This window comes from Balaenoptera acutorostrata, chromosome 17 (genome assembly GCF_949987535.1).
Source record: "Balaenoptera acutorostrata chromosome 17, mBalAcu1.1, whole genome shotgun sequence".
In the NCBI taxonomy this organism is placed as follows: Eukaryota; Metazoa; Chordata; class Mammalia; order Artiodactyla; family Balaenopteridae; genus Balaenoptera; species Balaenoptera acutorostrata.
In genome coordinates, this window is record NC_080080.1 from 15,723,251 (window position 1) to 15,737,585 (window position 14,335).

Consider the following 14,335-nt stretch of genomic DNA (forward strand, 5'->3'; position numbering starts at 1 on the left):
TATCCCTTTCCTCAGTGTATTGAGTTCAGTGGAATAAAGTAAAAGTAATCACCCAGGGTAGACTTGAAGGTGGAAAGGAGAAATAAGGTGGCACCAAATATTCCAAAAGATCTCCAGAGCAGGGAACCATTGTGGCTGGGAACACAAGTTTGGAGTCCAGGCAAATGTGAGTTGGAGTTCCCAGATCTACTGCTTTGGAGATCTATGGTCTCGGGCCAGTTACTCAACCTTTTTTGAAACTCATGCATAAAAAGAGCATAGGGTCTTGTTCATAGGACCATGATGATTAATGTAATGATGTATGTGCTTTCCACAATGACTGGTATACAATAAGTGCTCAATCCATAGTACAGTGATGAAGATGGTGGTGATGATGGTGATGACGGTGATGGTGACTAAGGTCAGCATGTTTAGGTAATAGAGCAATTCTGCCCTATTGTTCTCGGTAGTAAGAGAGGGTATTAGAATAGCTTTGTATGTATGTATAGGAGGTAAGTTTCTCTAAGAACTATTTGATGAGGTCACCTCCTTCCTCTTCCTCATCCCTGCTCCCAGGAGCCTAAGTCCGCATTCCCCCACGAGCAGTGTGGGGCTGGAGCGTGGGGTTGCTTTGCTACTTATCTCAGGAACTGCTGTAATGTAAGCTCCATGCAGTCAGGATTGCCTGTTTATTCGCTGCTGTATCCCCTGGCACAGGGCAGGCACTCATTACATATTTATTGAGTGAAAACTCTTGGATAAATGACCTCCAAGTCCAAGGGCAGTGCCCACATTTTCTTTGGCTGAGGCTGGGTTTTAGTACCTGCACTACTTCATTGCCTTTGGAATCACGAACAAGCATTTGCATTCCCGGCTGTAGAAGGAAGCTTCGTTGAGGTGGAAATGGGTTTAGCTCAGTCACACTTAAAAACTAACAAAGCGGGGCTTCCCTGGTGGCGCAGTGGTTAAGAACCCGCCTGCCAATTCAGGGGACACGGGTTCGAGCCCTGGTCCGGGAAGATCCCACATGCCAGGGAGCAACTAAGCCCGTGTGCCACAACTACTGAGCCTGCACTCTAGAGCCCGCGAGCCGTAACTACTGAAGCCCACGCACCTAGAGCCCGTGCTCCGCAACAAGAGAAGCCACTGCAATGAGAAGCCCGCGCACCACAACGAAGAGTAGCCCCCGCTCACCACAACTAGAGAAAGCCCGCACGCAGCAACGAAGACCCAACACAGCCAAAAATAAATAAATAAATAAATAAATTTAATTTAAAGAAAAACCCTCCAGTAAGCTTTTGAATCTGCTGTTTCAGGACACAGACATCTTTGGAGAGAAAGAGGTTTGGCTAACATCATAACAGAAATGAGATAGAGCTGAATGCATTGTTTCAGGGCTCAGAAGCAACAACCAAAGGAAAAAAAAAAAAAGGCCCAGTTACAAATGCTGAATCAGTGACAATATATCCATTCCTTCCAACCAGGCGAAATCAGTAAAGACGTTCTATTTTTAAAAGGCATGGACATTTTTATTAAGCAACAATAGGGTATAGAACTAGCTGGGGGCTGGGTATAATAATTATATTCCTGAAGAAGTATATGTGGACTGAACTTTTGTGAACCAGATTCTATTTTAATTGCAATCCAAAGGGAAATCTAAGCAAAAAACCCTTTAGTAAAGCAAATGATCATCATCAATTTCCCAGATTCTGTAAATCAGTGTTTTCCCAGGTGAGGACTGCCTCTGGGCATAGTCACAGGCTGATTAAATAAAGGAAGTTAGTTGAACAGGGAGTTTTTAGCAAGGCACAGTTTGCGCAGCCCTGGGACACTCACCACTGTGTCACTGTCATACAGCTCCACCACCACTAACGGCGGGGATTCTGCCAGCTCCTTCTGGTCTCCGTGCAGCACCAGGTCATTGAACAGCAGCATCTGGTTCCAGGTCGGGGAGAGGGTCTGGGGAATGACCTGGAAGTTGGGGCCAAAAGAAAAGTAAAACCAGCACTCGACTGGGTTGGAGGGAGCTCCATGAAGGGTAAAGAGGACACATCCTCATCATCATTGCTCACTTATTCAACATTCAAGCAACAACGGAAACTGATGTACTACTGAGTATCAGATGCTAGGGATGCAGATTCCCTACCCTGGAGGAGCTTATATAAGCTCATGAGTAGAACTCCCACCTGATTACCACCCTATTTGCAAGCATAATTCCAACTCAATCCTCCCAGCGGTGCTGTGATGATAACACCAGCTACCCTTTATTGAGCATGTACTGTGTACTGGCTGTGGTACTTCACATACACTGTCTTTCTGAAACTTCCCAACAATTCTGGGAGGTAGAAATGTAAACCAAGGCTCACTTGCCCAGAGCCGGCACGTGGCAGAACTGGGATTCAACCCAGATCATCTGGCACCAAAGCTCAGGCTGCTAACTTCAACCATCCTCACCAAGTAGATGCTCATATTATCTCCATTTTATGAAAGGGCACACTGAGGTTGGGGAAGATCTAGTGATTCGTCACTGTGAACAAATAAAATTTTGTCATCAAATACTCGAAAGTGGATTTTCAATCTAATATTCCTTACATGAAATTGTACTGTTTTGTGGATATTTATTTGACTGCATTGAACTGACCAGGGTCTTCAAAATAACCTTCACCATTTTGCATGACGTCATTCTTTCTTCCATAGCAAATTGTGACATTGGAAGATGGCTGCACCCATTATGCAGATGAAGAAACCCAAGGACAAAGAAGGACAACAGCCCACATAACTGGCTCAGAACCATGAATGTCTCACCCAGAAGTGACTCAGAGCCCCCTGCCAGGCCATTCAGGTGGTACCTTCAGAAGGTAGGGTGTAATGAGCTTGCGTCCTCTATTTAATTGGATGTTCAGAAACATGTCACTTTCATAGAGCTAAAGGCTAAGGTTGCTTGCAGTATGGGTGCCTGTACCTAGGCAGAAACTGCCGCATTCATATGTGAGGCCAGTTCTGGAAAGAGGCCACAGTCACAGTCTTCTGTGCAGGCAAATGAGTGATTTCTCAGGTTAGCACAGACTGCCCAGAGCCTGCTGGGTCCTGAGGAAATTTCCACACCACCTCTGCACTCCACTCTTACCTCTCACCATTCTCTCCAGGAGGGATTGGAGAGATCTGGCCTGAACTAACTACTGCTTAGATTCCAAAGCCCAAATAAAACTGTCATCTCAGAGTTTTACATCAAGAGCCATTTCTAGTCATGGCATTAAATCATTTGCACTGTGGTTGCGAAAGAATATTTGTATTGCTCTTTTTTATGAGTCATAAAAATATGCATTCCACAACTTCCTTCCTTCTTTGCTTTTTGCCTTTAGAGTATTTTATGTCTCAGACACAGTGAGGTTTTGAACATAACGTTTCAGAGAAAAATCTTAATTTTTTGGACAGGAAAAGAATGGCTTCAACCAACCTCTGAACAACAGTTAAGGCATTGCAATGCAAAGTTCCCCTGTGTCGGTGACTGACGTCACAAAGAACTATGTGTTTTTAATGTTGCTTTTGAAAATAGAAATGTGATCTTTTTTGCAACCTGCACCCAACAGTGTGACACCAAAGCAATTTATGATTCTCACAGCATCTTTCCTATAGAAATATTCTGATGGCTTCCTTGGCACCTTGGGCTATAATTGCCACTTGATAAGATTCCAGAGGCCAGCATTCATTCTTTCATTCATCATATATTTATTCCTTCAAAGTGCTAGGCTCAGTATTAGGCACTAACACAGCATCCTGTGCTTAGCAGGTATTCAATAGCTACTTGCATGAATAAATGAGTAGATTTTGGCCTGCCCCATGATTAAAAGGACGATATGGCCACCTTCGAGAGGTACTGAAAGGTTCACCCAAACAAAGTACATTCTCCCACTTCTCTGCCAAGGTGAGCATAGCTCACCTCATTTCCTCGGGGCTTCTTTAAGGAGTTGTGCTTTATAAACTTGTTCGGTGACATTGCTGGAGAGATTATGGTAACACTTAAATTTAACACTTTGAAGAAGGAGTGAGATACCATGGATGGAGCGTGGCTTTAGAATCAGAGACCCCCTGTAATGGAACCCTAGTTTCACGACCTGCCTATGTCCAACTTGGGCAGGTGATTTAACCTCTCTGATCCTTAGTCTTACTCATTTCAATGGGGTTAGCACCCACCTTGTAAAGTTGTTATGACCACTGTCTAAGATAAAGCGTATTAAGTGCCTGGCATACAGTAGGTGCTCTGTAAGTGCTTGCTGTTTCCCCCACCACCACCCCAGCCACACTCATTTATAAATGAGTAAACATTTACTGAATACCTACCATGTGCCAGCGTAGGTCACCAGGGTAACTCGTATCTAACAAGAGACCACCGGTGTCCTCAGGACTCAGCGTCAGTCTGACTGTTTGAAATCTCAGCTTCCATGTCCCCCACCTTCTAAGATCCCCTGTCCTTCTCTTCTAAGCTTCCCTCTCAGCCACATAGTCCTTCTCCCTTTCTATCCCCAAAACCTTTCTCTTTGGGAGCCGTCTCCCTTTTTCTTTATCCTATCATCACAAGATTTCCAAGTTCCATGTCCTCAGTGGCTTCTGGAATAGCTGATTCCCCTCCTGAAAGATTTCGTACCATTAAGTCACTTATAAAGGATTGGCTGCAGGACCCTCCCTTCAGAGATAGTTCTCCTTGAGCAACACGTGGTCCATTCAGAGAAGTGCTACCAGGTGTACGGTGGACCAGCTCAGCTATGACTGCAGGGCCCCCAGGCTCAGCCTTCCCCACCTTGAAGAATGCACGAGTGGGGCATGTCACACACAGATCAGTCCCACCGAGGCAGCACACACTGAAACAGGAGAGAGAAACCAGAACCCTTTCTTACCAAAACAGAAGCAGAGTGGTTAAGCAAAATGACTTGGGAATTGGACCAACCTGGGTATCCATCTTGGCTCTACCATCTTCTAAATAAAGAGTCTCCAAGCCATACCTTCCTCATCTGCAGAATGAGTACACTAATAATACCCACCTTTGGGCTGCAGTTAGATGTAACCAAAATGCATATAAAATGCTTAACATCATGCCTGTCACAGACGGAGTTTTTAATAAATGGCAGCTATTATTATTAGCAAAAACTAGGTACTTGGTTCAAAAGTATGGAGGCAAAGTCCAGGGTTCAACAGAACTTGTTTTCCCTTTCAAATGATTATTTGATAAACAAATGTCACCTGTTCCTTTGAGATATGCATCTAAATCAAATGAATATACTGTATGGAGATGCAAAATAGAAGGAGAATTACATAGCAGCCAAGGGAGCTCACTCAAACCCCCTACCCCACCCAGAGCCCTGAGATCACCTCTGAGGGCTTGGAACTCCACAGCTGTGCAGACAGAGGAGGCCTCCAAGGATTCCGCACCCTCCCTCTTTTTTAAACCACACTGTGTGGCATGCAAGATCTTCGTTCTGCGACCAGGGGTCAAACCTGTGCCTCCTGAACTGGAAGCTCGAGGTCTTAACCACTGGACCGCCAGGGAAGTCCCAGGGATCCCCCTTTGAGAATCCCTTTTGTTTTTGGTGGGAAGCCTCAATGGCAATAATAACGCAGTCACACAGGAGCTGTTATAAACAAGGCACTGTACTGGGTGTTTCACCCTCTGGGAGGTATATACAATATCACCATCCTTATTTTACAGATGAAGAAATTGAGGACAAAGAGGATTTTGCTGTCACACAGCCAATAAATGGAAGGGCTCAGACCTGAACCCAGGCACTATGGCTCTAGAGTCTATACTCCTAACCTCTGAGCTATGTACTACCTCTCAAAACACAGGGAGAAGAAAGGACTCTGAAGTCTTCTCGTTTTCATGCTCAGTCACCTTCCCTCTGAGGTCTCTCCCGACTTCCCTCCCAGGCAGAGCTAACCCCTCTCTCCCTGTGGCTCTTGGAGGTTCAGTACTATGGGGTTTATCACAGCGTGGCTGACTCATCTGCACAGAGCACTGCCTAGCTCCACTGGATCATACACTGTGCACAAGCAGGGTCTGGAAGATGGCGGTGCGGGAAGACGCGGAGTTAGCGTCTCCACACAACTAGGGCGACTGCCGGCTGCTGGTGGGAAACTCTGACCCCCAAGGAGACAGGAGGGACCCCAGAGTGAACCGGTAGGACGGAGGGGGACCGAGGCGGGAGGAGAAGTGGAGGCCAGACAAGATTGGCACCCCTGAGGCCGGGGAGATCAGGAGAGGCAGGAGAGGAGTGGGAGAGGAGCGGAGGGCCTGGGGAGACTGCTGAGCTCCCAAGCTGGTTCCCCCTGCTCCAAGGCCCCTCCAGGCTGCGTGGGTCCTTGGGGACACTACATAATGATCAAAGGATCAATCCAAGAAGAAGATATAACAATTATAAATGTTTATGCACCCAACATAGGAGCACCTCAATACATAAGGCAAATGCTAACAACCATGAAAGGAGAAATTGACAGTAACACAATAATAGTAGGGGATTTTAACACCCCACTTACACCAATGGACAGATCATACAAACAGAAAATTAATAAGGAAACACAAGCTTTAAATGGCACAATAGACCAGATAGATCTAATTGATATTTATAGAACATTCCACCCAAAGGTGGCAGAATACACTTTCTTCTCAAGTGCACACGGAACATTCTCCAGGATAGATCACATCTTGGGTAACAATCAAGCCTTGGAAAATTTAAGAAAATTGAAATCGTATCAAACATCTTTTCTGACCACAAGGCTATGAGATTGGAAATCAACTACAGGAAAAAAATTGTGAAAAACACAAATACATGGAGGCTAAACAGTGCACTACTAAATAACCAAGAGATCACTGAAGAAATCAAAGAAGAAATAAAAAAACACATGAAACAAATGAAAATGAAAACACGACAACCCAAATCCTATGGGATGCAGCAAAAGCAGTTCTAAGAGGGAAGTTTATAGCAATACAATCTCACCTCAAGAAACAAGAAAAATCTCAAATAAACAATCTAAACCTACACTTAAAACAACTAGAGCAAGAAGAACAAAGAAAACCCAGTCAGTAGAAGGAAAGAAAGCATAAAGATCAGAGCAGAAATAAATGAAATAGAAACGAAGAAAATAATAGCAAAGATCAATAAAATTAAAAGGTGGTTCTTTGAGAAGATAAACAAAATTGATAAACCCTTAGCCAGACTCATCAAGAAAAAAAGGGAGAGGATGCAAATCAATAAAATTAGAAATGAAAAAGGAGAAATCACAACTGACACTGCAGAAATACAAAGGATTATAAGAGACTGCTATAAACAACAATGTGCCAATAAAATGGACAACCACAAAGAAATGGACAAATTCTTGGAAATGTACAATTTTGCAAGACTGAACCAGGAAGAATTAGAAAATATAAACAGACCTATCCAAGTAATGAAATTGAAACTGTAATTAACAATCTTCCAACAAGCAAAAGTCCAGGACCAGATGGCTTCACAGGTGAATTCTATCAAACATTTAGAGAAGAGTTAACACCCATCCTTCTCAAACTCTTCCAAAAAATTGCAGAGGGAGAAACATTCCCAAATTCATTCTATGAAGCCACCATCATCCTGATGCCAAAACCAGAAAAAGATATTACAAAAAAAGAAAATTATAGACCAATATCACTGATGAACATAGATGCAAAAATCCTGAACAAAATACTAGCAAACAGAATCCAACAGCACATTAAAAGATCATACACCATGATCAAATGAGATTTATCCCAGGGATGCAAGGATTCTCCAAACTACACAAAGCAATCAATGTGATACACCACATTAACAAATTAAGGAATAAAAACCATATGATCATCTCAATAGATGCAGAAAAAGCTTTTGACAAAAATTCAACACCCATTTATGATAAAAACTCTCCAGAAAATGGGCAAAGAGGGAACCTACCTCAACATAATAAAGGCCACATATGACAAACCCACAGCAAGCATCATACTCAATGGTGAAAAACTGAAAGCATTTCCACTAGGATCAGGAACAAGACAAGGATGTCCACTCTCTCCACTCTTATTCAACATAGTTTTGGAAGTCCTAGCCACAGCAATCAGAGAAGAAAAAGAAATAAAAGGAATTCAAATTGGAAAAGAAGAAGTAAAACTGTCACTGTTTGCAGATGACATGATACTCTACATAGGAAATCCTAAAGATGCTACCAGAAAACTACTAGAGCTAATCAATGAATTTGGTAAAGTTGCAGGATACAAAATTAATGCACCGAAATCTCTTGCATTCTTACACACTAATGATGAAAAATCAGAAAGAGAAATTAAGGAAACAGTCCCATTTACCACTGCAACAAAAAGAATAAAATATCTAGGAATAAACCTGCCTAAGGAGGCAAAAGACTTGTACTCAGAAAACTATAAAACACTGATGAAAGAATCAAAGATGACATAAACAGATGGAGAAATATACCATGTTCTTGGATTGGAAGAATCAATATTGTGAAAATGACTATACTACCCAAAGCAATCTACAGATTCAGTGCAATCCCTATCAAACTACCAATGGCATTCTTCACAGAATTAGAACAAAAAATCTTACAATTCATATGGAAGCACAAAAGACCCCGAATAGCCAAAGCAATCTTGAGAAAGAAAAACGGAGTTGGAGGAATCAGGCTCCCCAACTTCAAACTATACCTCAAAGCTACAGTAATCAAGACAGTATGGTACTGGCACAAAAATAAGAATATACATCAATGGTACAGGATAGAATGCCCAGAGATAAACCCACGCACATATGGGCACCTAATTTACGACAAAGGAGGCAAGAACGTATGATGCAGAAAAGACAGCCTCTTCAATAAGTGTTGCTGGAAAAACTGGACAGCTACATGTAAAAGAATGAAATTAGAACACTCCCTAACACCATACACAAAAATAAACTCCAAATAGATTAAAGACTTAAATGTAAGACCAGACACTATAGAACTTTTAGGGGAAAACATAGGAAAAACACTCTTTGACATAAACCACAGCAAGATCTTTTTTGACCCACCTCCTAGAGTAACAGAAATAAAAACAAAAATAAACAAATGGGACTTAATTAAACTTAAAAGCTTTTGCACAGCAAAGGAAACCATAAACAAGACAAAAAGACAACCCTAAGAATGGGAGAAAATATTTGCAAATGAAACAACAGACAAAGGATTAATCTCCAAAATATACAAACAGCTCATGGAGCTCAATATCAAAAAACCAAACAATCCAGTTAAAAAATGGGCAGAAGACCTAAATGGACATTTCACCAAGGAAGACACACAGATGGCCAAGAGGCATATGAAAAGCTGCTCAACATCACTAATTATTAGAGAAATGCAAATCAAAACTACAGTGAGATATCACCTCACACCAGTCAGAATGGCCATTATCAAAAAAGCTAGAAACAATAAATGCTGGAAAGGATGTGGTGGAAAGGGAACCCTCCTGCACTGTTGGTGAGAATGTAAATTGATACAGCCACTATGGAGAACAGTATGGACGTTCCTTAAAAAACTGAAAATAGAACTACCATACAACCCAGCAATCCCAATACTGGGCATATACCCTGAGAAAACCATAAAGAGACATGCACCAAAAGGTTCACTACAGCACTATTTACAATAACCAGGACATGGAACCAACCTAAATGTCCACTGACAGATGAATGGATAAAGAAGATGTGGCACATTTATACAATGGAATATTACGCAGCCATAAAAAGAAACGAAATTGAGTTATTTGTAGTGAAGTAGATGGATCTAGAGTCTGTCATACAGAGTGAAGTAAGTCAGAAAGAGAAAAACAAATACCGTATGCTAACACATATATATGGAATCTAAAAAAAAAAAAAAAAAAAGGTACCCATGAACCTAATTGCAGGGCAGGAATAAAGAGGAAAACATAGAGAATGGACTTGATGACATGGGGTGGGAGGGCGAAGCTGGGGCGAAGTGAGAGTAGCATCAACATATGTACACTACCGAATGTAAAATAGTTGGCTGGTGGGAAGCAGCAGCATAGCACAGGGAGATCAGCTCGGTGCTTTGCGATGACCTAGAGGGGTGGGTTAGGGAGGGTGGGAGGGAGGCTCAAGAGGGAGGAGATATGGGGACATGTGTATGCATATGGCTGATTCACTTTGTTGTACAACAGAAGCTAACATGGTATTGTGAAGCAATTATACTCCAATAAAGTTCTATTAAAAAAAAAAAGAGCAGAGTCTGGTACCCCGGCTCCCCCGAGCCCAGCATAGGACCTGGCACAGAGCAAGCGCTCCACATGTGCTGGTGAAATTGACAAGATGCTAGCTCACGTTATGCTCTCAACCTGAGTGTCATCAATCAAAACGCCATCTCCCAGGTTATGGCCTCACTTTGGGGAGAAATGTCAGCCCTCTTAACATCAGCCAATGTAATGGCCACTACTCATCAATCTCTTTGTACCCTTAACTTTTTGCTTCTTCTCAACAGCCCTATTTTAAGAAGACAAACTGAGGTTTAGTGAGTAAAGGCAGCTAGAGAATAGATGAGGTAGAACGTGAGCTCAGTTCTCTTTGTGTCTTAACTCTAACTCCCAGAGGTGGGCAAATCCTTTACGGAGCTTCCCTCCTTCAGAACAGTGAATCCTCAGAGAACAGAGTAAACCCTTAGAGAATACGATCTAATGAGAAAAGCAGCCTATTGGATGTGCGCTGATTAGGGCCCCTTTTCACATGTCCGCACTCAGTGTACAGGAAAGGGAGAAAGCCAAGGAAACAGGTATAGATCCACCTCCTTTAATCCTCACAGCGTCTGTCTGGAAGTAGTATTTTCCAGAGAGAGACACTGAATCACACAGGTGTTAAAAGTGTGCAAAGTCCCCCAGCTAGAAGTACAAAGTCTAGGGCTTCCTGACTGCAGAGCAGGAAAGCTTTCCTCCCCACCAAGACCCCTCAGCAAAGACTGCACCAGAAGCCTCATGCAAGTTGTCTGAGTTGTTTGTTCATCCCACTGAACTTGGCATTGTGCCCATCACTCCGGCAGGTGCTCTGGGTGCCAGATCCCTTTCTTCCTCATCCCGCTTTTCCTCCCTCCCTTCCTTCAACTCTGTTACTTGCTCTCTTGGCTTCACGACAACAGATCACATTGGATCAGTAGACCTTCCCAATGTCTGGCCTGCCTTGTGCCCATGCTTTTGAGTCTGAAACGCTGAAACACCTACACACCCAGGGACACAAGTATTTGCAATGCGCCCCTGTTTTTTTCTTTCCTGGGGTTCTGCTGTGGCTCGGCTGTGGGCTGCGGGGAGAAAGCAAGTGGGCTCCCCTGGTTACCTTCGTGGTCTGGCAATGGGTAAGGAATGTGACCTTGGCAAAAGGGTCTGAAAGTCCGTTGCTGTCGGCTGCGATGAGGCCCCGGGCTTGGTACATGTGAGCTCTCAGCTGGAAGACATGCCGGTCTGTGGACAAACAACGGGAAGGGGTGGCATTAGCGGGCTTCTGAGGAACAGTGAGTGCGAGTGGGTATCTGTGTGTGATGCCCACTTGTGGGTGTTTCCGGAGACAAAGGAGACCACGGGCACTGAAGGCCTCTTAGACCAAAATGGACACAGGGAAGATGGGGGAAGAGGTCATGTTCATCGGTACTTTGGAGCCAGGCATTCTCCTTGGTGCATTTACCACATTGTGGGATTTAATCTCCATAACAAAACAACCCCGTGAAATATATATCATTATCTTCATTTTATAGATGAGGGAAATGGTTCATAAAAAGGCTAAAATACATTTCCAAGTTTGCAGAGCTAACTAATTCCAGAGCCTGGATTTCATTTCCGTCAGATTCCCAAATCCAAATCTCTTCCTAAAATACCACATTTTAAAAATCTATATGCAAAACAGCAACAGACTCACAGACATAGAAAACAAACTTGTGGTTACCAAAGGGGAGAGGGATGGGGGGAGGGATAAATTAGGGGTATGTGATGAATGGTACAGACTACTATGTATGAAATAGATAAGCAACAGGATATATTGTACAGCACAAGGAATTATAGCTATTATTTTGTAATAACTTATAATGGAGTATAATCTGCAAAAATACTGAATCACTGTGCTGTATACCTGAAAATGATATCATATTGTAAGTCAATGGTACTTCAATAAAAAAATTTAAAAATACCACATTTCACCTCTTAGTAAAACCTCCTGTTTCCAATGGTGTGTGTTTATAAGAAAGGGGGACATTTCTTCATTTTTGCTTCCATAAACTCAGTAAAGTCTTGAGTCATCCATCCATCCATTCTGCCATTCAGCCAGCCAATGTCATTTTGAGCACCTACAGTATACCAGGCACAGTTCTGGCCTCTGAGGATTCTGAAGCAGCTAAGACAGCCCCTGACCTTGGGGAGCTCCAGGGACGGGGCAGAAGATAAGCAAGTGCCCCAATCCCTGTGACAGAAGCCAGAGCTAAGTGTCCTGCAGGAGATACAGGCAGAGGGCATGGGAGGTTAAAGGCAGGAGTGAGCACACCTGGTTGACAGGATGGGAGGCAGAGAGAGGGCAGCAGGTGGGGCAGACTAGGGTTCAGTGGGGGAACCCCAAGGAAGAGTTGAGTTAATCATATTCCTTGTTTCATGGACTTTATGATCCTTGGCCTTTGCCTGGCCCCTCTTGCTTTTTATATTCATTTGTTCCCTTTTACCCTCTTTTAAAAAAAATTATTTCGTTCATGGATCATGCCTTTGGTGTTGTATCTAAAAAATCATTGCCATACTTAAAATCATCTTGGTTTTCTCCTATATTATCTTCTAGGAGTCTTATACTTTTGCATTTTGTATTTAGGTTTATGATCCATTTTGAGTTAATTTTTGCAAATGTCGTTAAGTTCGATGTCTAGATTTATATTTTTGCGTGTGGATGTCCAGTTGTTCCAGCACCGTTTGTTGAAAAGACTATGCTCACTCCATTGTATTGCCTTTGCTTGTTTGTCAAAGATCAACTGAATATATTTATGTAGGTTTATTTCTGGGCTCTCTATTGTGTTCCACTGACCTATTTGTCTATTCTTTTGCTAATACTGCACTGTCTTGATGACTGTAGCTTTATAGTAAGTCCTGATGTCGGCTATGGTCAGTCTTCCAACTTTGTTCTTCTTAATATTGTGTTGACTCTTCCAGATTTCTGTCTCTCCACATGAACTTTAGAATCAGTTTGTTGATATCCACAAAACAACTTGCTGGGATTTTCATTGAGATTGCATTGAATCAAGAAAAACACTAAGCGACAGAACTATGTATTTAAAATTGGAACAAGGAAATAAAAGCTTGGATAAGTTGCAGAGGTAAATCCTTGTCTTTCACAATGAGTAGTTATGTGTTAAATGTAAAATCAAGAAATAGTGATATAAACATATCATGTAGGATAAAGGGAGATAAATACCTTAACAAAAACTGTTAAAAGTGTTTTTCCCTTTTACCCTCTTACCCAAGAGAGCTCCTTAAAAGGGTGACAGTTGACAAAGGAACATTCAGCAGAGGGTTAAGGAATTTCCTGACCAGGTTATGTCAAGAGAGAGCCCACGCTCTCTAAGCGTTCCTTAACACGCTACATAAGTGGGCAAATTTCTCAGCTGGGAGTGAACTTGAGAATAGTTCATTCCCTGAGATCATCCACCAGCTGTCCCTGAAGTGAGTCACCCCAGAATTTTAGCAGAGCTCCCAATACAACCACATAGGCAGGACACTGCACAACTCCAGGGGTCGCCATTGACTTAGTCTAGGTTTTTGTTTTTCTGAAACCTTGAGTCTTACCAGCTCTGTTCCTTAGACCAGTAAAGTCAGCTTCCTCTTTGCTCTCATACTTTGGCCCATCTCTGTGCTCCGGCTCACTTTCCACGTGTGGTTATTAGAGACACATCTGATTGCCCCCATTGGAGGGCCAAGATCACCTCTCCCTCGGCTCCTCATTCCCCACTAGTTTTCCCACTGTACCTTCCATATGCAGGTGCAAACTAATTGAATGGATATGTTCTGAAGCATAAAATGCACGAAGAAAGGAAATTCTCCAGGAGGTGTGGAAGGCAGCCAAAGCCATTAATGTCAGGGCACAGCCGAGAAAGTTTATTAGGTCATTCCTTGAAAAGAACATGCTGCAGAGGATCAGAAAGCTTTGGAAAAAGCCTTTCCTCTCCTCTGAATCGTTAGTAGCTGGGACAGCAGATATGTCCAGGTACCTTGGGTCTCTAGAGATAGTGTCTATAGAAATAAAAAGGTAACTTGATGTGGGTGTTTTCACCCAAAGATGAAAACTCTTAAGACAAGATGGAAAGCAGTGGA

The 14,335-nt window shown here is 42.8% G+C and overlaps 1 protein-coding gene across 3 annotated transcripts in view; it reads right to left on the bottom strand.

Annotated features, from left to right (window-relative positions):
* The window catches only part of FER1L6 (fer-1 like family member 6), a 127,063-nt gene that overhangs the window by 53,006 nt on the left and 59,722 nt on the right, over positions 1 to 14,335 (bottom strand). For all 3 annotated transcript variants that reach the window (XM_057532401.1, XM_057532402.1, XM_057532400.1), the window contains 2 exons: positions 11,337 to 11,461; positions 1,816 to 1,950 (listed from right to left, as the gene is read on the bottom strand). In XM_057532401.1, the coding sequence (XP_057388384.1) occupies positions 1,816 to 1,950; positions 11,337 to 11,461 (260 nt within the window). The remainder of the gene's footprint in view (positions 1 to 1,815; positions 1,951 to 11,336; positions 11,462 to 14,335) is intronic.